This window comes from Malus domestica, chromosome 01, assembly GCF_042453785.1.
Source record: "Malus domestica chromosome 01, GDT2T_hap1".
NCBI classification, from domain to species: Eukaryota; Viridiplantae; Streptophyta; class Magnoliopsida; order Rosales; family Rosaceae; genus Malus; species Malus domestica.
In genome coordinates, this window is record NC_091661.1 from 6904403 (window position 1) to 6930610 (window position 26208).

General features: G+C 35.2%; 2 protein-coding genes across 6 annotated transcripts; both read left to right on the forward strand.

Moving 5' to 3' along the window:
• Positions 1–562: 562 nt before the first annotated feature.
• Positions 563–9498, forward strand: LOC103428899 (zinc finger CCCH domain-containing protein 38-like). Of its 5 annotated transcripts, XM_029099805.2 has the most exons (6): positions 572–698; positions 1621–2169; positions 3513–3591; positions 4969–5405; positions 5535–7761; positions 9150–9498. In XM_029099805.2, exons 4-6 carry the CDS (start codon positions 5017–5019, stop codon positions 9177–9179), a joined length of 2646 nt encoding a protein of 881 aa, XP_028955638.1. In that variant the 5' UTR covers positions 572–698; positions 1621–2169; positions 3513–3591; positions 4969–5016; the 3' UTR covers positions 9180–9498. The 5 variants fall into 5 exon arrangements, with proteins under 5 accessions (XP_008365252.2, XP_028955731.1, XP_028955638.1 ...); XM_029099898.2 differs by lacking the exon at positions 1621–2169 and having other exon boundaries at positions 566–698; XM_017330541.3 differs by lacking the exon at positions 3513–3591.
• An 8004-nt stretch (positions 9499–17502) lies between these two features.
• On the forward strand, positions 17503–21248 carry LOC103428900 (probable WRKY transcription factor 13). Its single transcript, NM_001328895.1, has 3 exons — positions 17503–17906; positions 18049–18303; positions 20895–21248. The coding sequence occupies exons 1-3, from the start codon at positions 17527–17529 to the stop codon at positions 21070–21072; spliced, it is 813 nt and encodes a 270-aa protein (NP_001315824.1). The 5' UTR covers positions 17503–17526; the 3' UTR covers positions 21073–21248.
• The last annotated feature ends 4960 nt before the right edge of the window (positions 21249–26208 follow it).

Here is a 26208-nt window from a genome sequence, read left to right on the forward strand (position 1 = left end):
AACAAGGACTCAGAAATCCTTGTTGATCGGGAACTTGGATAAATAACTAGTCGGTCTCGAAGCAGTGCTGTTTATTCAAACTAAATGAGCTTCTCGGTCGGCTGATTCTACAGCTCTAGTGCTGTTTATCTAAACTGAAGATGTTGCCGGTTGCCTTCATAGTGTTGTTTATCCAAACTGAATGTGTGTTGGCGGGAAAAAGGAAAATAAAAATCAAGGTCTTTGAGAGGTTTGCGCAGGGCAGTTGTGTGTTGATTTGGAATGCCTTAAATGGTGCATTCCCCTCTCTATTTGGTACTCGCGTTAATGTCATTCAATTTACCATTCGCATCCACCCTTTGAGCAAGTGAACTGAGTTGCTGATTTCAATCGACAACACTTGCATTGTTGAATGGAGAAACCATTCTAACTTTCTGACAAGTAATTAATTTTTCAACTTACTTATCCAATCTCTGAATATGTGGGCCGCTTTGTTTTGTTGGGCTCCATATTGGACTTGTTGGTAAAAAGCCCAAGAAAAAAATCTCCTCTTTAAGCGGGCCCACAGTAAAATGCTCCTCTCATTCTCCCCAGCTCCCTTTCCTCTACCCAGCGTACTCTCACACCCCTCTTTTGACAAAGAAAGTGATTCAAGTATGGCAAAGTCCTACAGGCGGCGGAGGTCTCCCATCGCACTCTAGGGTTTCTCTCTAATTTCTGTAAGTTCTTTCTCTCTTTGCTCTTCAATTCCTTATTTAGGGTTTCGTATTAGTTTACTTTTTAAAAAAAATTTTGCTTTTGTTTTTCTTTCAATTCGATGATTAGGGTTTAGGTTTACATTTTTTTTTCAGCTCTTTGTGTGTGTGTTTATTTTTTATTTTTTTATTTTTTTAACTTGGATCAGTGAGAATCTTACTGTGTTTTGTGGGTAATAGAGAATTTGAGTTGGGTTTTGTTGTATAGTAGAAAGATTTGAGCTTTTATGCCTCGGATTAATTCTACTGCTTTAACTTTGTGAGTGTGATTTGAAGTTCTTGTAGTTGCTTGACTGTGTATTCTTGGTAATTGGTGTGGCCCAATTGGTGTCCTGACTTCGAACAAGTTCCCGAGTCAGTTTTTATTTTTATTTTTTTCGTTTAAATTTTATTGAGATGTAGATTGGCCTAACAATAAGTTAGTTTCAACTAGTTCGGATATATATGATCTTAGTCTAATATTATTGTCTTTAAAAGGTAAATAATGTAGGTGGCGATCTTTGTATGTTTAAATTTTATGTTGGGTCAAACCGTCAAATGATATATGGATAGGTAGAGATGTGATATTCCAAGGGAATATTGTCTTGGTAAAGTTGAAGGAGAGAAGTTGAGGTCTTTTGAACGGTAGCAGGTAGGAATGTAGGGTGGCTTACTTTCTTTGAAACCTTTCTAATATCTGGCTATCACCTTGTTATGGATGATTTATTTTCATTCTGATTCTTTTTGTTTGTTTGTTTCCTTGCTCTTTCATTGTTTTGTACATCCGTAAACTTATTCTAGTAGCCTAGGCACCTTGATAGATGGATCTAGTGTATACTTTAGATCTATGTTACTCAATAAGAGAGTACATTTACTGGGTGCTAATATCTAGTATAATTTTCTGCAGTAATTTCATGGGGGTCACTGCATGGAGGGATTACCAATTTCGTACAAAAGTAACTGATTGCAATAGCTCCTTACCAAAGAGCTACATTGGGACTTAGTACATATTATTTGATAAATTCTTAGACTGGAGGTTGCTCTGAAAGGTTTGGGGATAACAAAATAGAATTACTTCATAGTCCATGAAGTTAGAAGAGAATACATCAACCTTCAGCTTTGATGCCCCTGATGCTAAATGTTAATCGGTGTTATGATGAAGTGAGGGGAGGAGCCTGAAAGATCCTTGATTGAGGCTGGAGAGCAGAGAGATATTATGCCTGCATGCAACGATTCAAAAGCCATGCAAAGGCGAGAGTTTGTGTGCTTGAAGTTGAGGATATGGCTAGTTGTTGAAATTTATTGACTTGTTTGGAGACAGACTTGAGTGTATCTTCATTCCCTTGTGGTGGCCATCAATTTGGCTTGGGGCTTAGGAAATTGCTGATTGTTCTTCCCTGTTGTAAGACTAGGTGTTTTTTGTATCTAGATGTTACAACATGGTAACTGGGGTCAGGTGAGAAATTTCACATTGTTTGAAAAATTCGGGGTGTTTTTATTTGAAGTCTCAAAAATATTAAGGTCAGTGTCATGGCTAATGATATCATTCAATAACAACAAATATTCCTATTTCGTACATGAGCTTATATGTCCAAATCAGCCTCTTGCAAATGTAAAGTGGATTGTCTGTCATTGCTGTTCAGTGTGGTATATTAATGTTCTGTTCTGTAGAAAGATATATTTTTATTGTAGCCTGTATTTAACCCAGTGGTCACCAGTCTAATTAATCTTCATCCAATTGATAGAACTGTGATTTGAAACGATGGGATCTTGTCTCAGATTCATGCCAATAAGTCATTTCAGTTCAGCTATTTCACCAAAAGGATCTTCAAGTAAAGTGTCACTCCTGATTTTCTGTATGGTCGTCGGGGTTGTAAAGGGCTTTGAAAATTGTTATGTTCCAAAATTTGATGTTACCCCAAATATTGAATGGTTTTTCCTTAGTGTCTCTCTGACTTCTTTGTTGGAGGTTACTCCATGCAATTTGTGTTACCCCCAATATATAAGACATAGGAAAAAGGCTTACTTCATTAAAACAAAACTCTAGGCTGTTTTATCTTCCCGTTGACCATTTCATTCAGCCTATAACTTCAGCTGATGGTAGCTTTCACTCATGTATGCCAATCAATTCTGTGGGATAGGATTTGATGTTTATGAAACTATGAAATCATCTTTGAAAAGGAGAATTAATATACCACGCAAGAAGCCAGAAAAAGTTCTCTCCAATCCCTTAACTTGAAATTCAGTCTCTGGAAAACTGTTTTTGAAGCTTGCTTGAGGTGTGAAGTCACCTTAGGCATATGGTCGTTTACTTCAACCCCTCTTTTGTTGGAAGTATATGTTGATCAAGTCCACCAGATTGTAGTTTACTTCATCTTCAAATGCAGTTGAAGGAATTTAATTTTTTTCCCAAACACAGGACCCGAGATGATAGGCAGGAACTAGACACAAGGCATTCTGTTTGTGGAAAAATTGTCTTTTATGTGTGTCTTTCCTTGTATCTGTTAACAATGTGAATCAGACCAAATGCATAGCAATATTGAATGGTGATTGTAAATCGATTCTCACAATGTGTTTGATGCTTCAACATTTAACAATAAACTTCACATCATATTGCTTGTTCATTGGATGTTTGGATACACCAATTTAAGTATAGAAACAAAACAGATTACTGTTATAAAAAACATGAGGGTTATGACATATGATATTCCAGTTATTATGAAGATGAATGCTTGGGTAGTTTAAGTAAGGGAAGGCACCACTTATGATATTTGATACGTGTAAGTTGGATGCCAACAGAGGTTGCAGTGGACGACAGCAGAATCAGTGATGTATCCACAACATGTCACTGCAAGATGCCCAGAATAATCAATTATGGGTACGTTAAATATTCTTGGTCATTTTGCTAGAGGGGTGTGTGCGTGCACATGGCTTTTCTTTTTTGGGACTAACTATACTGGGCTTTTCACCTGCGACACAAATCTGCAACTTTTCCCACGGGATAGTTGATCAATGCATGAATATCACCATTACGTGTCACGTTCTTATTCTTCTCAAAAAAAAAAAAAGAACCAGACACATTTATTTGAAAGAACTTCTATCTCGAGTATGGACCTCCCTGCCATGTGTCATGCTGAGTGACAGGCACTGTCCCTGTCCGCTCCAAACGTAATGTGTTTTACAAATAAAGGGTGAATAAATGGATAGTCTCCACAACCTTTTATTCTTACATTTCATTTTTTTCTACCATATGTGTGTATTTTTTATATATACTCCATGACAAGTTGTATTTGTCTTCTGCATCCATATTCTCTTTGGTCAGTCTAATTGAAGTATGATTTTATTCCATTGTAGCAGTTATTGGTGTCCAAAGTTGTCAACTTGCATTCCTTTTTGCAAGAGTCGAGGGAGGAGTGCAATGACTTTTTTGTAGTGCTAATAGAGATGTCCTCTATTTTTTGACAAAAAGATTGTTATTATACTTAGCGCTGAAACCTACTACGCACAGATACGGCAGTTCTGTTCCATATTGCGTATTGGGTACGCCTTGTATACGTATCTGGGTCAATGAATACGGCGTTCGACAGATGGATACGGGTATCCGATGGTTTGGATACGGATATCCCCTGCTTTGCCCTTTGATGCGATCTGAAGAAGGGCTCGCAACAGAGATGACACGATCTGGTGGAAGAAGGCCTTGCGAAGAAGATGACACGATCTGGTGGGAGGTCGATCTGCCGTTTCCTTTGTTTCTGAAGACAAAAACCACGCCATATTCTTTATTTTTATTTTTATTATTTTTAAGGGTTTAAATGGGACTAAAGCCCAAAACTAACAAAACTACCTTGCCCACCGGACCTACTACACCACTACCATCCTTCCTGTTGTTTGAATTATATAAATTTAAATTTAGATGATTATTTTTTTTATTGTTATTCAAAATATGTTTATAAAATATATATTTATTATATAAATTTTATTTCCATATCGCTGTGTCCTATCGTATTGTATTGTATCACCGTATCCGTATCCGTGCTTCATTGGCTGAAACTGGTAATATATTTTTAATCCTGCTCATAGGTAGTGATATAAAATTTGGTTTTTCATTGATTTTCTATTTTATTGTTTCACATGTATTTTTTGTCTTGGTAACATCAATATTTTATACACTCTAGTAGACTTAAAATGATACTAAGAAAGCGCAAGAGTGATCAGAAAATGTCTTTGAGATTGATTGATTTTTTCATGTCTCCAGATTTTTCTGAATAAGAATAAGTAAAGGGTGTCAGTAAGCCCGAGAGAAATGAGTAGAAGCAACAGAAAGCGGTCTTCTAAATGGGATTTGGTAGAAGGGCCTCAATTTGAAGATGCAAATATGCAGGACAACGGTTGGATGGGAAAGGCAGGTAGGGCATTTCATCATAAGGAATCTGGACGTGACTGGCTTTCTCCGGAGACAAATGATCTGCACAGACCTAAGCATGATTTGGATATGCCATCCAGGGAACCTTTGCCCGGAAGCAGAGGCTCACATAAAAATGAGAGTATCAATAAGGGATGCAAGAGATACATGAATGACTCTATGGTGTGGGATGGAGATGGAAATTGCAGCACAAGGATGTCTCCTGGTCTTGATGAGTGGAGAGAACATCGCAGTCGGTCCCCAAAAAGTGGTTGGAGAAGGTCACTGAGGTTAGCCTTTTTTTTTTAACTCTTTGTCAGTTCTGACTCACTTTTTTCTTTTTTCTTATGTTATTACAATCTAGATAGCATTTTTTGACGCATATAACAGTAGAAGCTGTTGGTGGACGTTATGTGCAGAGGTAGGAGTAGAAGTAGAAGCAGGAGCAGGAGTAAGAGCCAGAGCTGGAGCAGGAGTAAGAGCCAGAGCTGGAGTAGGAGCCCTGATCGTGGTTATAGGCGGGAATCACTTTTCCTCGACAGAAATAGAGGCAGGCCAGGAATTTCAGCTCAATTGTGCAAAGATTTTATGACTGGGAGATGCAGGAGAGGTAGTGATTGCCAAATGCTTCATGAGGGTAATTCCAATTATGATGATAGCTGGGAAAGTCGACACAGGAAATGTGATGCTTCGAGATACTCTACCCCTCCTGATACCACCGAGTACTATCCATTAAAAAGTGAAAGATATTCTGCGTATTGTAGTGATTTTGCAAAAGGGAAGTGCCGGAGGGGGGCATCTTGCAAGTTCGATCACCATCGTGCTTCTGATGGATTCAGTAAAGGTTCTACAAATGAGAATACTAGAGAAAGGGAAAATGAAAGAAGGAACAGAGATATTTCTACAGAGCGAGGTGCTGAGCGTGTACTGCACAGGAGTAGTGATATTCCTTGCAAATTTTTTGCTGCGGGAAATTGTCGTAATAAAAAGAATTGTCGGTTTTCTCATCATATTCAAGCTCGTGCAAGTCCTGAAAGAATGTCACGGGATGGCCGGTGGGGCCCAAGTCACAGTTTAAATGATGCAGCCCCAGCATGGAGTGGTCCAAAATGGAGTGATACCGGGACTCTGTCAGATGCCGCGATGTTGACTGTAGATAACAGAAATATTGGTGTTCCAGAGGTAAGGTCTAGTGCTTGGTCTGTAGATGATAATAGATGGGGGTGTGATAAGAACAATGAGAACAAAAATTGTGCTGACCGTAGTGTTAGTCATGAAGCAGTTGAGAGGAATGAGAAGGATACAAATCTGTGGAACGAAGGTAGTGTGGGTGCTCGTGTGGATCTTCCTAAATCGAGAGATACTGAAAAATGGCTTGGTGACATGTCTCCTGATTGGAATTACACGGTGCAATCCTCCAACCATGTTGGGAAACAAGAGCATAGTCGCATTACTCAAGGTTCAGAACCTTCCACTCAGGTGCATGGTGCTGCTTCAATTATTGAACCAATGGTAGCTGAAAGATCTGATTTTCTGCAGAACAAGGATGTAAGGGTAGATGGAGTTATATCCGTGCCATATGACAATAGGACTGCCATTGAAGAACCTTCTAGTTTTCGTAATAACCTAAATGTTACTGCAAATATCATGGCCCGCCAAAGCTTTGACCACAGTGGCCAGAGTTCAAGTGCTTTTCCTTTTTCAGGATTAAGCACAAGTGGGCAAAGTAAAAAACTAATCCCATGCGGAGGAGTTGTAAAAAGTCCACAAGATACACTGTCCCCAGAGAGTAAATCTGTGACCAAGTCAGATATAGGGGATGCAAAAACTTCACTAGTTGATGGAATTCCTCAAGTTCCAAATTTGGTAGGTGGTAAAGAACTTACGCAACTTACCAATCTTTCAGCTTCTCTGGCTCAGTTACTTGGAAATCGGCAGCAACTTCCACAGATTTATGCTGCTTTAAATTCTCATAATGCACCTCTCCTTCCCAAATCAGAAAGATCTACTGAGCAGCTTTTGGCAGCAGCCATTCAGCGCGATCCAACGGTGGTATCTCATAAGCCGTATGATCCTATGTGTGATAGCATAGAACATAGAATTATTAACAATCAAATGTGCCTTTTGCCAAATAGTGCTGGAAACACAAGCATTGATAGAAAAGTAGAGAACCTGTCAAATGTTGTATCTCTATCGTCTTTACCTAGTGGAGCAAATGCAAACAATTATCATCAGACTAATAATCCAGTGGAAGAACCTACACATAAGGATCACCAATTAAGTCAGCATGGTGCAAAGTCTGAGGTTGTCGAGGGAAATGGTGCACTTGGGGCCGAGGAAAGCAAGAGCGTGCAGGAAGAGAATAATTCCCCAGAGAATGGTCCCATAGAGGTCAAAGGGGGCAAGAAAGTCAAGGAAGTGAAGGGGAGCCGTGCATTTAGATTTGCACTTGTGGAAAACGTCAAGGAGCTTTTAAAACCCTCATGGAAAGAAGGTCAAGTCAGCAAAGATGCTTACAAAACGATAGTGAAGAAGGTGGTTGATAAAGTGACCAGTACCATGCAGGGGGCTAATATTCCCCAGACACAAGAGAAGATTGACCATTATCTATCATTTTCAAAACCGAAGCTTACTAAACTTGTACAGGTAAGTGCTGATACTGTTGATTAATTTATGCTAGCTGCATTCTCTCTTTTATTTAGGAATACTTCTGCATTCTCTCTTTTGTATAGGAGTACTTCTGCATTCTCTCTTTTGTTTAGGAATACTTCTTTGTTGGCGTATGTTTTTATTCTTAAATGAAATCCAGTTTTAGTTAGTGTCTTTTTTTCTTTCTGTTTTTAGGTTGCTAGTCCTGTGGATGAGTCCATTGCTTTGTACCTTTTCTCTGTTCTTAATGAAAATTTGGTTTCGATAAAAAAAAGAAATATCTATTATATGACTAAACTCCATTTTTGAACGCATTAGCTCCATTTTTGAACGCATTTGGGGTCATCTTTTCCTTCCTTTTCCTTCTCTAGCTTCATTCTATTTACCCCACCATTGTGGGTCTGTGATTTCTTATTTGTGTTTTGATGTGTCCGTAGAAAGGTGATAACACTTGAACCAAAGCGGGAATATTAGTGGTGTGTGCGGTTGAGCCGTTTTTCTGTTTCTTGACGATGTCACATTTAAGACTTTTTGCTGTTTAGTAATGGACACCTCTGTATAATTTTGACCATTTTTGTTAAATAAGGTCACATGTAGCTTCCATGACCATTTTTAAAAGATATTCCCAACTCTTACCTCTCCTTCTTCTCTTCTCCATCTCCTCTCTCCTTTCTTTGAAAAAAGAATTTGAATCCATTCCTCTAATCCCCCAGTGTGCCATCGCTACCTGCCTTCAAAACCCCCTGCTCTCTAAACATAAGCTTGGGCGCCTTTGGGTATGCAGAGAAAAGTCCAGTGTGTCTACATATTTCACGGAAAATTGCATGGGGAATTTCTCAGATTTTTAGATTTTTCTATGCCTGTGGCGATTCTGGTGGTTTTTGTGCAATCCTTACCAAAACTTTTCTTACATTGAATTTGCATTGTAGCTAGTTTCTATTGTGTTCTAGTTAACATATATTATTCATATTAAGAAATGGTTGGTTCCGAGTTACGCCTAAGGAAAACTTTTGTGTTCTAGTTATGTTATTATTACAGTGAACTTCATTCTTTTAAAGAATTACTCTTCTGCACAGAGGGGTATTTATGAAATTTAAAACTAATAAGATGAGGCTTCGAGTACACTTGAAGTTGATTTTTTTTTTTTTGCTTTTTCCCTCTATTGTCTTGCTCCAATACGGTATTACACTTTATAATTTCTAATCCGCGGAGTCTAATATGTGGATATTAATTTTGGAATTGTTTTAACTAGGCCGTGTCTCCTTGCCTACTTTGACTCTTTGTCATATCCTGTTTATCATCTGTTTACTCCGTTACAAATTTAACGTAGTTAGTAAATTTTGTGGCAATGTTTCTTACAGTATCGGTATTCACATTTGCTGCAGGCATATGTAGAAAAAATGCAGAAGGGTTAAGAGAGACAACTTGTGTTTGTTCGCTTCTATTGTTTTACAAAATTCCGCCTGATGTTCCCGGTGTGTTTATGCTCCGGCAGCCTTTGGATCTCTGAGGTTTTCTTTTCTTTTTCCGGTTACATGAAACGTCTTACTTTTTCTTTTTTTTTTACTTTTTTTTTTATCATTCCCTTTATGTATACTATTTGGTTCATGGATAGTGGAACTCTAGGACTAAGATGGGCATATGAGAGATTAATTATTCTTCCTCTTGTGTGTAATGTTTGTGCTTCTTTCTTTTGTTTGTTGTTTATATAGGCAATTATTATTTTTTGGTTAACATGTCGTGCAGCTTTGAGTAATTTTGGGTTTACTTTGTTGTACTTTTATGCGCAAACGGAAGCAAATTATAACAAAGTACCAAATATCAACGTCGTAGGTGAAAGCTAAAACAAATAATCTCAAACTGACACAAGAGATTTACGTGGTTCGGCGTAAAGCCTACTCCATGGGCGAAGCACGGCGAGGAATTTCACTAAACAAACGAAGATTACAAAAGAGTGTTTAAACTCTCACAATCCAAATCCCAAAAATTATAAACCCTAAACCAAACGAGTAGAGAACCCAAACCTAACGGAGAAAATTCTTCCAAATTGCTCTCTAACTCACAAATTGACTCTCACCAAATTGTCACACGAATAAGCCACACAAAATACCCTAACCCTAATGTCCTATTTATAGTGCATAGGACTTAGGTTACAATAGGAATCCTAATAGGAAATAAATCCAAATGCTAATCAAATAGGTAATTAACAAAATCTCTCCACTAAGGAAACTAACTAAGAAGTTAAAACCAAACCCAAATAGGACACCAAAACCAAATAGGTAACACAAACCTAATTTATTGCATCATCCTAATTTTGAGCCAAAAACCCAACATACTTCTTTTAATTGGACATGTTTTCCCTTTGGTGTAAATGTGTACGAAGACATGGTTGAAATTTGGTTATTTGAGTCCTAAACCCGATTAAATATGAATGAAACTTCTCCTTTCTAGTCCTACCGATTTGGGATGGTTGGAAAGGATAAGTATTTTTCTTGTGTATCTTCTACCTTAAAGTTGGTCGCAATTTTTTTATTTCTTTCACCTTAGGTTGAAAATATGATCAGTTTGAAGGTAGGAGATGGATTATCAAGAAGAAAATTTATCAATTCCAATCATCCCAAACTGTTAGGATTAGAATGGAGAAGTTTACTTCATATTTAATCCATTTCTAACCTCTTCAAAATGAAAAGTAATTCTTCTTTACCTTCAATAGCTAAATAGAGGTGAAACTCTTTTAAGACTTGAAACCTGTTTATTATTCTTCTGAAATTTAATTTTTATTTTTCAAAAATGGTGTAGACAAATTACTTAGGGTTAATTACATTTCACACAGTTGAAGTTTGGTGTATTTTCAAAATTGGGGTATACCGAATAAGCCGCATCACACTGACAAAAATACTCATCAATTGAATAAAAGATTAGATATTCAAAAAGGCAAAATGTGTAGATATGTACAATTTCAAAACTTCAAAGTGTAATGTGAGAAAATTATAATCTTGTGGCTTATTTTAAAAATTGTCTCAAACCTGATTGGTGTAAAATAAGCTAATTCTACATTATGTGATACCAATATATTAAACTCATTCAGGAATCAAACGATTAACTCTTTCAAGTTGTCAAGAAATCAAATTTTGAAGTTAAATATACAAAAAAGAAACCAATATTCAGATTTAAAAAAGAAAAAATTAAATAGGGGATGTGAATCTGAGTGGAATAATGAGGACTTATAAACAGAGACAAAAAGAAATGATGTTTGTTTCCCACCCCACCTTCCTATCCGCGTCTCCAACTTTCACATCACAGGGCCAGCTCCAAGCCAACCCTAGATAATAGATGTTATTCCCTTTTTCATTTTTCTACGTATTATTATGACATCACAGGCACGTCAGCCCCCACGCGAGCAATCAACCAAGTTAACCTAATTATCAAACGTCTCCCTCCCACAAATTACATGTACATTTCTTTCTCTCTCATTTCCACTTTATTCTTACCAGATTTCCACCCATCAATTTTTGCCATCTTTCCAAGTCTTTGCGGTATAGAGCCTCGGAATGGCAGCAGCTCCAGCGCCAAGCTTAGTCCGTTTTGATTGACGTCAGTCACATTCTTCTTTTCCGTCAAACCAACATCTACTTCAATGAATTCAAAGATGATATTTATACAAAATCCAACGGTATTTTCAATATTTTTTTTCTATATAAATACCAAATCATATTTTTCATGATGATATTTATGGACAATTCAAAGATGAGGCTGAATATAAGATAAGGATACACAGCGCAAACAGAGCAACCGAAATCTAATTGAAAATCTCAACAAGATTTCTGATAAATATAACACATGGCACAGTCATATATGAACCTATTCTAAATTAATTTCATCCGCTAAATGACTATTAAATAATTGAATCACACATGAAAAATAAAATAAGTTATTTTACTAACCATTCACAATAGGTGGAGAGTGGTTAAAGATTAGCGAAGTCAGTTCATTATTCACGAGAAAAGTAATTGCCCCAACGCCACCACTACACTCAAATCCACTAGAATGAGAAAGGGTTTATACATGGTTAAAATATAAACTATTATTTTATCACTTCTTTAGGAGAGACGAGACATATTTATACCCATAGGTCCTATAACTATTATAGCGGTGATACAATATTTGTACACATAAATATGACTTAGCCTTACTCGATTCTTTAAGTACAGTAATATAACTGCAGATCACAATATTTAACAAAGACCCAAAACTAAGCCTTTACAACCCACAATAACCAAAACCAATATAACCCATAAACGTGAACCTTGGCTGCCATCATGAATGGAAGTCGCGTTCCCATAGAACTCATTGCATGTCGTCATATAAAAAATTGTGAGCTCAAATTTAGTCTCCACCAACCCAAAGCCCGTAAAAGCAAGTATAAGTCCTGATTTGACTTGGTAGGCGAAAAACATATAAGCATATCGAAATGAAGAGCGATGGATCAAAAATTACTGAAAATAAGAGATATCAGGGGTGGACTTGGCATGAAGGAGAAGCAAAAAAACAGTGGTGGGGAACTCAATTATGGACATGGATCAAATCAAACCACCATAAGAAATATCATTGTATCTCTATTTAGACACACAAAGCTGATTCTATAATAGAAGTGATCCATGTAAGGTACTTTGGACTCCCCAATATTATAAACTGGGTCGATAAATGTGTTTGTTTTGTTTATCAAAATAGCACTGCTAATAATTATCAAGCGGTTAACATGAGGTGCCGATTTGAAGGTCAAAGTATTTGAGGTCGAGCATTGGGAAGTTATTTCAAACAAGCAATTATGTAACCATAATCTTATCTTGCATGCTACATAATACATCATTACTAATTCCCAAAATGTGAGCATTTGTTAGAATGTTGAATAATTCCTTCATATGAGGCGCCTATATGGACTATAAAACAATTAAATATCCCTACATTTGTCTAATAATCATCTTCGTACATGATACTGACCGTCAGATATGATTTATATGAATCATGAAGTACTTACTAAATAGTACTAACCTTTTTGAACAATTTTCGGTGTGGACCTACTGCCCTAACATTTGGATAAATTATTCTAGATGAAAAGTTATACAATTTTGTATATATGTACCAAAATATTTTCATGTTTTTGGTAGATAGCCGAAATTGTATCTCGGTCAGATTGTGCAACTCAGTAGTATGAACATCTTTAAAATTTATATGTAATTAAAATAATATCAACTGAATCAATGATACTATTTCTTGGAGCCTCCAATCAATCGATTTCATGTTAAAAATGAATATTTTAACTCTAAATTGTGTGGTGTTCAATAAAACCACCCATATGTTAATCATTCTATCTTAAGTTTAACAAGACGATAAAGTACAAACAAACCATTATTCTGAAATTATAACTAGGAATATATAATTAACCAGCAGATTGCTGGTATTATGCCAATAAATCGATGAATAAGGCCCACCAAACATTTCAAACTTAGGAAAAAAACCTCAAAGGCATTGAAAGATTACCAACCCTAATTGAAGAGATGATGACAATATCATACGGTTGTTTGGAATTTGAGAAGTTTGTGGTAGATGCGGGGTTTGGGTGAGGCATAAACAAAAGTAAATAGCAAAAGGGGATTAGAAAGGTGAGAAGCTTTTTCTCTGCATAAAGTAAAATAGGCCCTCTTTCACAAAAATCATAATGATATCTTCACCGTCGATGCCGATATAGAGAACGTAGATTTGCACCCAAGATTCATCATCATTACCCTCTAAATATTTCTTTCTTTCGTGCCCCTAAACAAACCCTGAACCCTACAGAAATAATCCAAAAGGAGCCCTAGAAATTGATAGACTTAGGAATTATAACCCCTCTCACTTTCCTTTTTCCTTTCTTTTTGAAAGCTTTTGTGGTGACCAGTGAATCAGTGACGAGTGATTATTGTCACTTGTGCTGTACTGTGTATGCACACTTATATTTCAGATCTATTCTTCTATTATTGTGTACTCATCTATATGTCCACTTTTACTCGGTTCCGCAAACCAAAAAACAAAACAACCCCTTCACTTTTATGCTTGAGGGAGGTTGCACTTGCATATGCTCTCCATGCAACCAACTTAAAACGACAAACTTTGGTAATTAAGCTCGCAAATAAACCATGTAACAACGTGATATTTTGGTGATTAAGCATACTTGTCATCTATTGTTGACCTCCACAAAACAGTGAAATTCCACTAACAAGTACTCGTGAGACATGTTACTTACTATACTCCATGCTTTTGAGGTCAAATGGCAACAGGTGTTGCACTATTTAGTACTCTACGTAAGCGTTTGTTGCGTGGGACATGCTTAGGTTGGAGTAATATATAGTAGGAATTTGTTTAGATAGACATTTTTTTTTACAAACGGTCGGATAATATATATTAAATTCATCTAAACTACAAAGAGGAGGAATTGAATATAGGACCTCGGGTGGAAGAGCGAATATTCTTAACCAAGCAACTTGTTGGTGTAGATAGACTTGGCTTATTAAGAGTTTAACTTATTTAAAATGACTTAAATTATGGGAATTGTTATTGGCACTCTAAAATTCTCATTTTGCACTCCAAGCTTTCTATATTTAGAAAGAAAAATAACCTTGTGAGGAGTATAAAATGAGATTTTTGGAGTGCTCCATAAACCCTTATTAGTGAAGGTGTAATGCTAATTAATTCAGTTTTAAAATAGTACTAGGACCTTCTGGATTCAAATTCTCCCTCTCTTTAGTATAACTTAGAGTAATAATATCAAATATAACAAAATGAATGTTCCAGAACTAATGGATTACTTAAGAAATTTCATCTTTAAATTTAAAAATGCCTTTTTTTTGGGTTGAAATTTGAAAAGTCTTTAGAGACAAAAACCAAACGGAAAGGGTGTCAGTGTCACTAAAAGCATCTCCAATGGAAGATTCAAAATACCTTGAAATGAGCATTATACATTTTTTTTGTTAGCTGGAAAGCTCTCCAGTGGGAGAGATGTAAAACTCCCATCCTAATTGGAAGATGAAAATAAAAAAGCAATTTGCATATATTTATTTATTTTTTACATCTTTTGGAGGTGGATTCCACCGGTTACAGAGAAAAAAATAAATGAGATCCCAAATTTGCATCTCTTTCAATGGAGTAGAACTAAAATATACACCTTTCGAAAATATAAAATGAGATGTAAATCTGGCTTTTACATCTCAAATTTGCATATTTCCATTGGAGATGCCCTAAGACACCTCACATTTTGTTAATATACCTCACTTAAAATTTTAATTCTAAATGACATATATGCTCTAATATGAAATGCTTATTTAAACCCTAGAAGAATTTGTTTTTTCTAAAAAAAAAAATTATGAATTAACCATAAGTCATTTGTAACGTCAGCTAATCTAAATCCTAAAATTCTTTTTGTTCAAGTTCTCAAACCCAGTCCCACTCTCCATTGCAAAACAAAACTTAACTACTAAAGGCACAAATACGTTATGAAAAAAAAAAAAAAACTTAGTTTGATGAATAGATCATGAAATCAGTTGTTTGGAAGCTCCACATGAGTTATATGATTTCATTTTTTTTCTTCATTTTGGATCAATTTGAACCACGTTTTACATCTTGTGAAACTCTAAATCCTCGTACAGGTTTTGGGTAGATCTCTACTATGAAAGTGATTCTCTTTTGGTAGGTCTCCTCGAAATTTTATATAATGAAACATGCACAGCTTTGTTAGGTATCTACTGAAATTTTATATAATTCAGCATATACCTGTTGAAAGGGTGCACAATTTCAGTAGATAGTTGTTGAAACTTTATTTCGTGAGTTTGGGGTGTAAGGAATGAGGATCCTATCATGATCCTCTTTGTAAGCATTTCGGGGATTCTCCAATTACATATGTTCGTCGTATATCGTGTGACCAGAAATCATTGTAAATTTTTTTATTTAAAATTAAATATAAACAATATATGACGACAACTGCCGCACGATTTATAATGAACATATATATGTGATTGGAGGATTCTCGAAATCCTCACAAAGAGAATCCGGAGAGAATCATCATTCTAGTTTCTACAAGTAAAGTGAGAGTATAAAGATAATTGGTAAATCTCAGTTTACTACCCTCAAATTTCGTAATTTTCAACATTTGGTACATGAAGTCTTTTTCGTCCCAGAGTCATACCTAAAATGTTAATTTTGGGACAGTCTCATACATCTGTTAGTCTGGCTGTTAAATCATCTGTTAACTGATGACGTGGCATCCACGCGGACAATGACCAGGCGCCACGTGTTAATATAGGCCCACATGAATATTAAAAAAATTAAAAATTAAAAAAAAAAAAATCTGGCGTTCACCCCTCCCAACCCTTCCCTCCTTCTCCCTCCCTTCTCTTCCCTGCACCCATCCTCCCCGCACACCCACCCATTCCCCTCCTTCTCCCTCCTTTTTCTCCTCTGCACTCACCCTCCCCCTTCCCAGATACCCACCCTCGCCACCAAGCCTATTCCCCATCCCCAAAACCTGGCCCCTTCCCCTTCCCCCAAACCCCCAAAATTCCATCCCTCCTACCCACCCAACCCTCCCTCCCTTCTCTCTCCACAACCGCTGCTCGTATTGCGAACCCAGATCGGAAAACCTGATCTGGTGCAAGCTCTTGTTTGAGCCTATTTTCTCCAGGAAACAGTAGAGCAGCAGAAGCACACAAACCTTCGAAAAACAAGTTTCGGTGAATATGCACAATAAAGCTTCCAAATTACAAAGTCATAATAAAATTAAACAAAATTTGATCATTTTGTAACAAACCCACGAAGCCAAATCCACCAAACAAGTCCAGGAATCTTCAATTTCCCACAATTTCCCAGAAAACAAACACAAAATTTAACAATTGAGAAGTTAAAACAAAAAGGGCAAATGTGGGTGGGTGAGGGGTGGGATAAGGAGGGGAATGGGTGGGTATGCGGGGAGGATGGGTGCAGGGAAGAGAAGGGAGGGAGAAGGAGGGAGGGGTGAAAGCCCATAACTTTTTATTTTTATTTTTTATTTTTATAAATTTTTTAATTTTTTAATATTCACATGGGTCCATATTGACATGTGATGTCTAGTTATTGTCCACATGAGCGCTACGTCATCAGTTAACAGCAGACTTAATAGTTTGACTAATGGATGTATGAGATTGTCCCAAAATTAACACTTTAAGCATGACTCTGAGACGAAAAAAACTTCATGTATCAAATGTTGAAAACCACGAAACTTAAAAGTAGTAAATTGATATTTACCCTAAGATAATTATAAATTGTTATATGTGTGTATTCATCAAAATATGGGTGGGCCAATAAACCTTCATGGGAAAAAAAGGAGAGAATATTTTCACTAATTTTTTATTTTGGTAATCGAATTAAATAAAACAGACAAAAACAACGATCATAATTAAACAGAAGCGTGTGAACAAAAGAGAGTGCTTATTATTTTTTATAAAAAGGGGACAAGTTTGTTAAAAAAAAAAAAAAAAAAAGAGGACAAGTAACAAGGGAAAGTGGTAGTCATGTGTTATTTATAGATATTTCGTTATTTCCTCCAATCATATTTCCCTTTCTTTTTTCAATCTATATATCCTTGAAGTTTGAGAGAGACCCTGGTGCTTTTAATCTACTCTGCGTATGTTTCTTCCTAGATAGATTTCCTTAATCCTTCTCTTCGATTGTCTACACCGTACAAGTGAGAGAGAGATGGCATCTAGAACGTCCCAGGCAGCCATTCTCAACCAGCAGCAGCAGCAGCTGGGTTTGTTTGAGAATCAAGAGGGAGAGGGTTGTAATACACAGATGGGTTTCTTTCATTTCCCACCAAACTTGACCTTTTCGTCGTTGCCGTTTTTAGGTCACCAATCTCTCAAAGGCGGCTTCAGTACGGCTAGCATAGCTTCTGATGATGCACCTTCAACCACCACTCTCTCTGAAACCTTAGTCCCCCGGCCATCACTTACTCCTTCCCCTCTAAGGCATAAACAAGATCATAACATCACTACTACTAGTTCTGAATTTGGCGGTGGAGGAGGAGGAGCCCATGCCCATCTCCTTTCTTTGCAAAGATCCACCGCAAATCTCTGGTAAAATAATATTAATTATATATATTAACCATGCAGTCTTCTCGAATGTCTCCTTTTAATTATACTTTTACATAACATCAACACTATTAATCATGTAAATATATACCGAAATCATTTATCTGCGTGTTTATATATATTCTAGGGCATGGGGAGACGTGAGTGATGATCGTGATGAGTATTGCCTGAACAGCAAGAGATCAAGCGGCGGAGACGACCAACATCATCCTTATTTAGGAGGGGTTTCAGCAATGAAGATGAAGAAGATGAAGGCAATTAGGAGGAAGGTGAGGGAGCCTAGGTTTTGCTTCAAAACCCTGAGCGATGTGGATGTGCTTGATGATGGTTACAAGTGGAGAAAGTACGGACAGAAAGTGGTAAAGAACACACAGCATCCAAGGTATAATTGCATCAAAATTCAGATTGTACTGATCATTTTCCCTCCCTTTTCCTTCCATTTTTTTGCTATAATCACTCCAATTATTTTTTTTATTTGCACGTCTCATTCGATATATTAGCTCTCTACTACTTGTACCCATTAGACATGATGTGTTCCTTTTTTTTCTCCTTTTTCTCTCTTTCCTTCTTTCTCTCTTTTATTATTGTCATTGGTATCATTGTCTGTCATCATTAGGCTTTTGCAGGCTAGGCTTGGCGCTGCAGATTTGATGGTTATTGTAGCAATAGCAAAAGCAATTTCTAAAAAAGAACTATAATTATTACTACTCTTCAACGATGAAATTCATATGTTATAAAATTCATTTAGTTTGCAAGGATTGATCAATTATACAAGGGTTACCAGTTAATCATCATATATATGCCAAAGCAGAATAATTAAGGGGTTGGATAATATTTCTTAATCACATTTTCATCACATATTGAATTAATGTACCTTCCAAAAATTAGATTCCATTGAAGAAAGCTGTTAGTAAGAACAAGATTACGAATCATCATCACTACCTTAGGTGAAGTACTAGCTAGTATATACATAAGTGGAGCTTCACCACTTTAGTGACCATGTTTAATCACAAGAATTAACAACTAATAATGATGAAATTAATTCATATTCTCAAATTGGTTTTATGGTGAAACCTTAACTTTCTTATGATATCAGAGCCGGTTGTCTCACGTGTGAAGCCAATGGCCACACACACTCCACGTCACCTTGTTTGTGTTGTCCACATGTTTGACTTGAAAATTAGCCACATATGAGATGACGTGTTGAGAATGAATCCCACTTAATAGGGGAAATGACCTTGCATAAGCTTATAAGTTAGGCTACTTTCTGTATTGTTAATGGTTTTATAATGAAACTTCAACTTTCTTTGAAAAAAAAAATTACCGAATGGGCATAAGTTATACCGGAATTTAGGAAACTTTGCATGACTCTAGGGCATGCCTGGGTACACACATTGTACTAATTCTCTGCAGATTCAGATGTCAATATATATATATGTATATTTATAAATTTCGCCAGCCAGTGTCAGTCGAGACTGTTGATCTTGGTTAGGTATAATCTTGTTTAAATCTGTGCATTGCACAATTCAGTCTGTCAAACTTCTATGACTTGTTTAATTATTAGACAAGAAAATATTAACTTAATTACATATAATATATGACATTTCTGAAGCAGTTTATTTTTATTCTTTTTATATTTGCATTGACATTCTTCCTCCACTTTGTCACCATGGGAGTTGAAATTAAGCGCAGCAAAATTCTACAGAAATGATTTGAACCTTGAATGTGTCTGTATATATAGCATGCATAATCATATGTGATAGGCCTCATTTGTTGAATTGTATGGTCTCCTGTTTTCTTCAGAAATGATTAATTGGGGTGTTCAATTATATTGTATACAATGTCATTTTTCGGAAAAGAAATGTATACAATGTCAAAAGTAGGAATTATGATTGACATATATTTATAATATCTTGCAAAATATCAAAAACACCTACCCCAAGATGAACTTGACTAGGACTTTATAGTGTTGATGGATAATTGAGTCAATACATCCACCTCTGAAATGGTCTGTCATAAGCATTTAAACTGTTCCATAAGAGTTTGGGTGTGTTAAGTTAGATGGAGCAGTTTGGAAAAAAAAAAAAAGAATAAAAGAAAATTTGGTAGCGAACTCGATGACGGGATCGGAGTCAAACCATTAGCTTCGTAACTTAAACCGTCCAATTTTTCACGAATAGTAAGAGGTGGGAGATAGTAGGAAGAGAGTTTTATACTACGTGTATTATTGGACTATATAAAAAGTCAATATATTTGGATATTGATTATTGGTCAGTACTCAAGTATTATCCTTTTTATATACAATGTGAAGTTGGCCTTGCAAAGGTGTGGTTACTAGTTATTACCAATATACCATTGATTAGATTGACTTTCCGTAGGAGATCAATCAAAGAGTAGATCAAAATTTTGTGAGGAGTAGTTTGTAGGGAAGAAAAATTAAGAGTTTGTAGAATCCTCTAGTCAACAAATTGAATTATAAGCAAACATGTGAGTGTGTTTCATCTATTTAATTAAAGGGAAATCCTTTTTATTTTGCTAAAGTATCCAGGAATCATATTTTGACTTGGAATTTCGAGGTTGAATAGGTCCCACAAGTAGGTCCTCTTATGATTTCATTCCCAAAATTGTTTGTTATAAGCTCTGAAAATTTTAAGAGAAATTCCAAGGACAGTGTCAAAAGTAGGATTCTTATGAATTCTTTGTCAGTTTATGTTTTGATATAATGTTTTATAATGTTGATATGGAAACTAATTCTAAACTAAGTGCAATTAGTCTTTAGCACTAATTATTATGAGAATTTTACTTGGTTTCGTAATTGCATTTCACTTCGTATAAGCTTACAATCCTCTTTTTATATTTTCACAAGCTTGATGAATCCTCATCTTTTTTGAATTCCAGAAAAACAAAAAATACACAGCCTTTACTGTTTCTTGTTACTGAACTAACGTACGTTTCTGTTTTATCAAATTGCAGGAGTTATTATCGTTGTACGATGGATAACTGCCGCGTAAAGAAACGAGTAGAGCGATTAGCCGAGGACCCGAGAATGGTGATCACAACATATGAAGGGAGACACGTGCATTCTCCATCTCATGATCTTGAGGATCAAGATTCACGATCTCCGTCTCACCTAAACAACTTCTTCTGGTAGTATATTAACTCGTAATAGGCTCATGAGCTCTCGTTTTTGCTTTTGTTTTCAGTTCTGGTTTTTGTTTTGTTTTGTTTTGGTATTTTTATATTGTTTTGGGGTTATGGATTCCAAACGATCGCCCTTGTGTTATCCCTAACTTGCTACACTCTGGTTGTGTATGCATGTGTACTTAGCTGTTGCTGTGTCTTTAACTGCATGCATTGGATAAAATTTTATGTGCATCTGGAACACAAAGCGGTATATTAAATAGAGGGACAGCAGAAAATATACTTTAGAATGCGATGTATCGTTCACTTATATTATAACACGTGTTATACTAGCTTGTGTTCTGATTACACATAAAAATTTCTCAATGCATTGGAGATTAATAATAAACATGGGCTTGGATACCTGGTTTGTTAGGCCTCCTATTCTATTAAGGTAATGAAAATAATACTATTGTTTCTTTTACTCCAAAATTTTGTTGAGCCTTCACCATCTAATATAGTTCTGAATTATCAGTCATGGATTTTACTGATCTGTTCGCCATTCATTTGGGGTTAAGATTTCTTTTTAAGAGCAATTGTGAAATTGTAAAAAATCGAGGTTCCATTATAAAACTAATTGGCTATAAAAGTAGGGGCTCAAGTACATACGAGGTTTCTTTTATTGGATGTGGTATTCATATTTTCAACCGAAATCACAAAACCTTGTTCTGTTGTTAGCCATGCACGTCAATTAAATTTATTTTATTTATGGCGTTTATTGGAAAGAAAGAAATGATCTCATGATAGTTTCAATAATAATTCTTCTGACATAAGTACTTATATAGATATGAGTTTAGGTTAGTTTGGTATTGCCGTGTTTTAAAAAAAAATTCCTTATGTTATGTTGTGAGAACAAACAACTATAAAATAAAATTGTTGAGTGCTTGGTAAACATTTTTTGTAAAAGTGCTTTTAACAAAAAAAAAAAAAACACTGCTTGGAGTATTTGGTAACTTTTATATGAATATATTAATGACTAAAAATGATATCACCACAACAAAATAGCTGTTTGGCGAGGACTTTTGTCCTTGTTGAAAGCGGCTGTTTTATCGTTGAAGGTTTTCAGCGAGGAAAAAAATTCCTCGCTCGTTCCTCGTAGTAGGCCCGTCGGGAAATGTGTACAGCGAGGAATTATTTCCTCACATAAATGAATAGCGAGAGTGGAACGTTTTCTTGTAGTTGAGTTTGAGCGGTGACAAATTCCTCGCTAAAGGGGTTGGAATGTGGTCGCCAAAACCTTTTGACAACTTGAATATTGACATTCCATAACTTATGCGAGGATAAAATTCCTCGCAAAAATGATCAAATTCCTCGCTGTAAATATCTTTTGGCGAGGAATTTGTAGGTGAGTTTTCTGCGATGAACATATTATTTCTCGCTGCAGATCATATGTTGCGAGAATGAATTTCCTCGTTGATAAGTATCTATGAGACACTCGTTTCCTCGTTGTAACAAGTCTATAGCGAGAACTTAAACGAAGGTAAAATTCCTTGCTGTAAGTTAATGATAATTATTCTCATGAGTAACCTACCACGAGAAGTTGGTTTCTCCCTGTAACTTGAATTAATTTAGTGCCAAGAATTAATGATCAAAGGTACTAAAAGTTCATTAATATTAGTCCAAAACCAAAATAGCTTACAATGATAATTCATAGTCTACAAAATTAGTTATGCTTAATGTTAACACTATGAAAGTTCACATTGTTTTCACAAAAAGTTCACATATTCGAGCAAAACAAAAGGACTACTTATGGAGGTGGTTGTTGCCCTTCCATTATTTTGTGTAGGAGTTCCTTAAATTTCTTTTGGTTCTCCTTCAATTCTTGGATCGCTTGTTTTGCTTCACCAAGCTCTTGTTTTGTTTCAACAAGCTCTTGTTTTGTTTCAACAAGCTCTTGCTATTGAGTCTCAAGTTTTTCTTTTAAATGTTTGTCCAACATAGTGTCTTCATGAGAGATAGACTTTGAAGGACCTTTGAAGTACCCAAACTTGTGAGCAAGAACCCCTAGAACAATTTCATCATCTGTCAATGTCACCGTACCCTCTGGAAGAGTTGTTTCGTTTTTCATACTTGGCATCTCTTCCTACAAATGAAAAATAAACTATCATGCTTAGCTCCTTCATGTACACAAACATAAAATCTAGGAGAAATTAGGTTCACATCCTTTTTTTTGCTACTCCATTGATTAAAATCCTATTCATTTCTAATTTTTGATCAAGGTCCTTGGATATTAATAGCATCATTAATTATTTGAATAATAAAATATTTGTATTTTTAAATATATTCCGTAAGTGTTAAAAATGTTACAATTAGTATATTTATATTTATGGCTAAATTTTTTATCATATATTTTTATTTTTAGTTTGTACCTATTTTTAATTTGTACCAATTTTTTTTTAATTTGTAATTTGTACCCATATATTAGCTTCTTTTTGTGCCCATATTTTTTAAAGTTTAATTTGTGTTTGTACCCATGTATATACCGTCACGTGATATTGTATATTTAATCAATGATGAAAAAATTACATATGGTATATTTATGTTTTATGCCTAAACTTTGTATCATATATTTATATTTTTATTTTGTACCCACTTTTAATTTGCAACATTTTTTTAAATTTGTAGTATTTTCTTTTTAGTTTTATTTTGTACCCATGTATTAATTTCTTTTAGCGCCTATATTTTTTAAAAAATCATTTGTACTCATAATTTTTTTAATCTTTCATCTGTACCCTAATTTATTTATAATGTACCCATTCTTCTTTATTAATGTACCACTTTGTTATATGTGAAATGTACCAATTTTTTTGTAAAATGTACCAATTTTTTTAACACTATGGATACATTCTTTTGCCATTTATTATTTCTTATTTTTACATATTTTTTATCCATTTATTCAATCAAAATGTTTGAATTTTTTTATTGTAACAGTTTCTAATAGTATAATAATGAGGGATTTTAAATTTATAGGCTTATAAATCTCATAAAATATCAAACAATTAATGTCAAAACTATAAAACTATAAATATTAATTTTAATATAATGAGGTGTACAAAGTCAAGGGACTTTGATCAAACTTTGAATATCATTAAGGTTTTAGTCAAATAATGTTAAGGATTAGGGACCGCATCCAAAGTATCCCTAAAATCTATCACATTTGGTTCCTTCGTATATATATCATAAACATAAAAGCTTCACATATTCTTCTATCTCAATTTAGTCGCAAATGACTTGTCTATAATTATAATTGCTTATGATCAATAATACACCTTTATCAACATAATGACATTATCAAACTCATACAAGAACAAAAAAAAAGCCCTGCAACTTATCAAGCCTCGAAATACATGTAAGCTCTTGAGCTAAATAAGAGGTAATTGTCAAACAATTATATTTTTTTCCCCAAGCAAAAACCTTAGTGTGCCAAACTTGAGTCCAAGGAATGACAGAAAAGTGACAGGGGACATTGAACACCACAAGTCATGGACAACACATTTATACTTACACGTCTTATAAGTGGCAAGACTCTTTTATGTAGGAGAAATAAGCAAGAAACGATACACGCTTTCAAAAGTTTATATGTTATATAATGACATACACATAAACATTGAATACAAACATATACATTGACATAGCAGGACTAGAATATACACAACCAACATGTACATAACTAACTTACCCACTTCAGTTTAGCTCCTTCATCCCAACCATTTTTGGTGTTTTTATGCACAACCTCAAAGTAATCAATTGCACTTAGTTGTTCTCTGGTTTTGGCTTCCTAATACATGAATCACAAATTAAAGTTAATAACTCATTATCCACCTAGAATATAGATTAAAATTATGAAAAACACATCTTACAATATCTTCTTCATGGGCCCTAAAAGATTTTGACCCTCCCTTATGATTGTAAGTCAAATGAGACCTATTAATTGCATTTTTATTTGAGCGTTCCTGCATAGCAAAATAAATTTGGTGACGTGAAGAAGATAAATAGCATACATGACAACTGCAATTCAGTTCATTAATATACACGTGTACCTTGAATTGATCACTTGCATAATGATCACAAAGAAAATTCCATTCCTCTTGACTAGTTACATCCTCATGTTTGTTTTGTTTTGCTTCTTCTAGAGTTGGGAATGAATCAAAATGCTTCTTCAGCTTGTGTCGAAAATCAACAAACCACCTTTGTAATGCATTCTTAATATATATACTAACATGAGTTAGTGACATATCAATATCGTACTTGCTCTGCATGGAATTCAATTTATAATAAATCTAATTTAAGAAAGACTTTTACATACTGAATGTAACAAAAATGTGAAATGAAAATATTACTCACATTTATTCTTTCAATCATCTTATCCACATCCTTCTTTTCTACATTCCTCCATTGCTTCACATTTAGTGGTGCATAGGTTCGAACCACAAAACCAATATCATTCACAAGAAATGAGGAATTCGGACCTGTGGGCTTCCCTTTTAGTTTTGTCAAAGTAATTGGCATTTTCAAACCACCAAGTTGCTCTTGCAATTTATCAGAATTCTTCCTACGGGTCTTTGAACTTTTTTTTTTCTGTTCACCTAAAACATCATTAATGCAAAATTTATTTTACATATGATACAAGAACCTTTAATAGAAACAAAGACAATACAAAACAAGTAGAACAATTAGGCCGAGGACCAAGAAAACCATAAGAATAAAAAATCAATTGAACACACTAATAACATCCTAAAAGAAAAGAGCCACATTTTCTTGCTATAAAACAGAACACCTTTTGAGGTTTAATGAAAAGTTGTTCTAACTTTTTATCCATTAATGAAAAGTTGTAATAGTTAACTAATAGGAGCATATTTATGCGATTGAGTTAGCTTGTTCTCATGCATTTATGTTGTTATTCCTTAGTAGTTTTAGTGTTTAAAGTCATTTTTGTGCAATTTTAGGTTCTAAGGACAAAGTATGCAAAAATGTGCATTTTGGAGCCTTTTGGAGCAATTTTGGGCTTGGAATAAATATCACATGCTTGGAACTAAAGGAATGGACGAAATTGAAGACCTAAAGATGAGGATTCCTACTTTAAGTAGGAAAGTTAAGCCAATGTTTC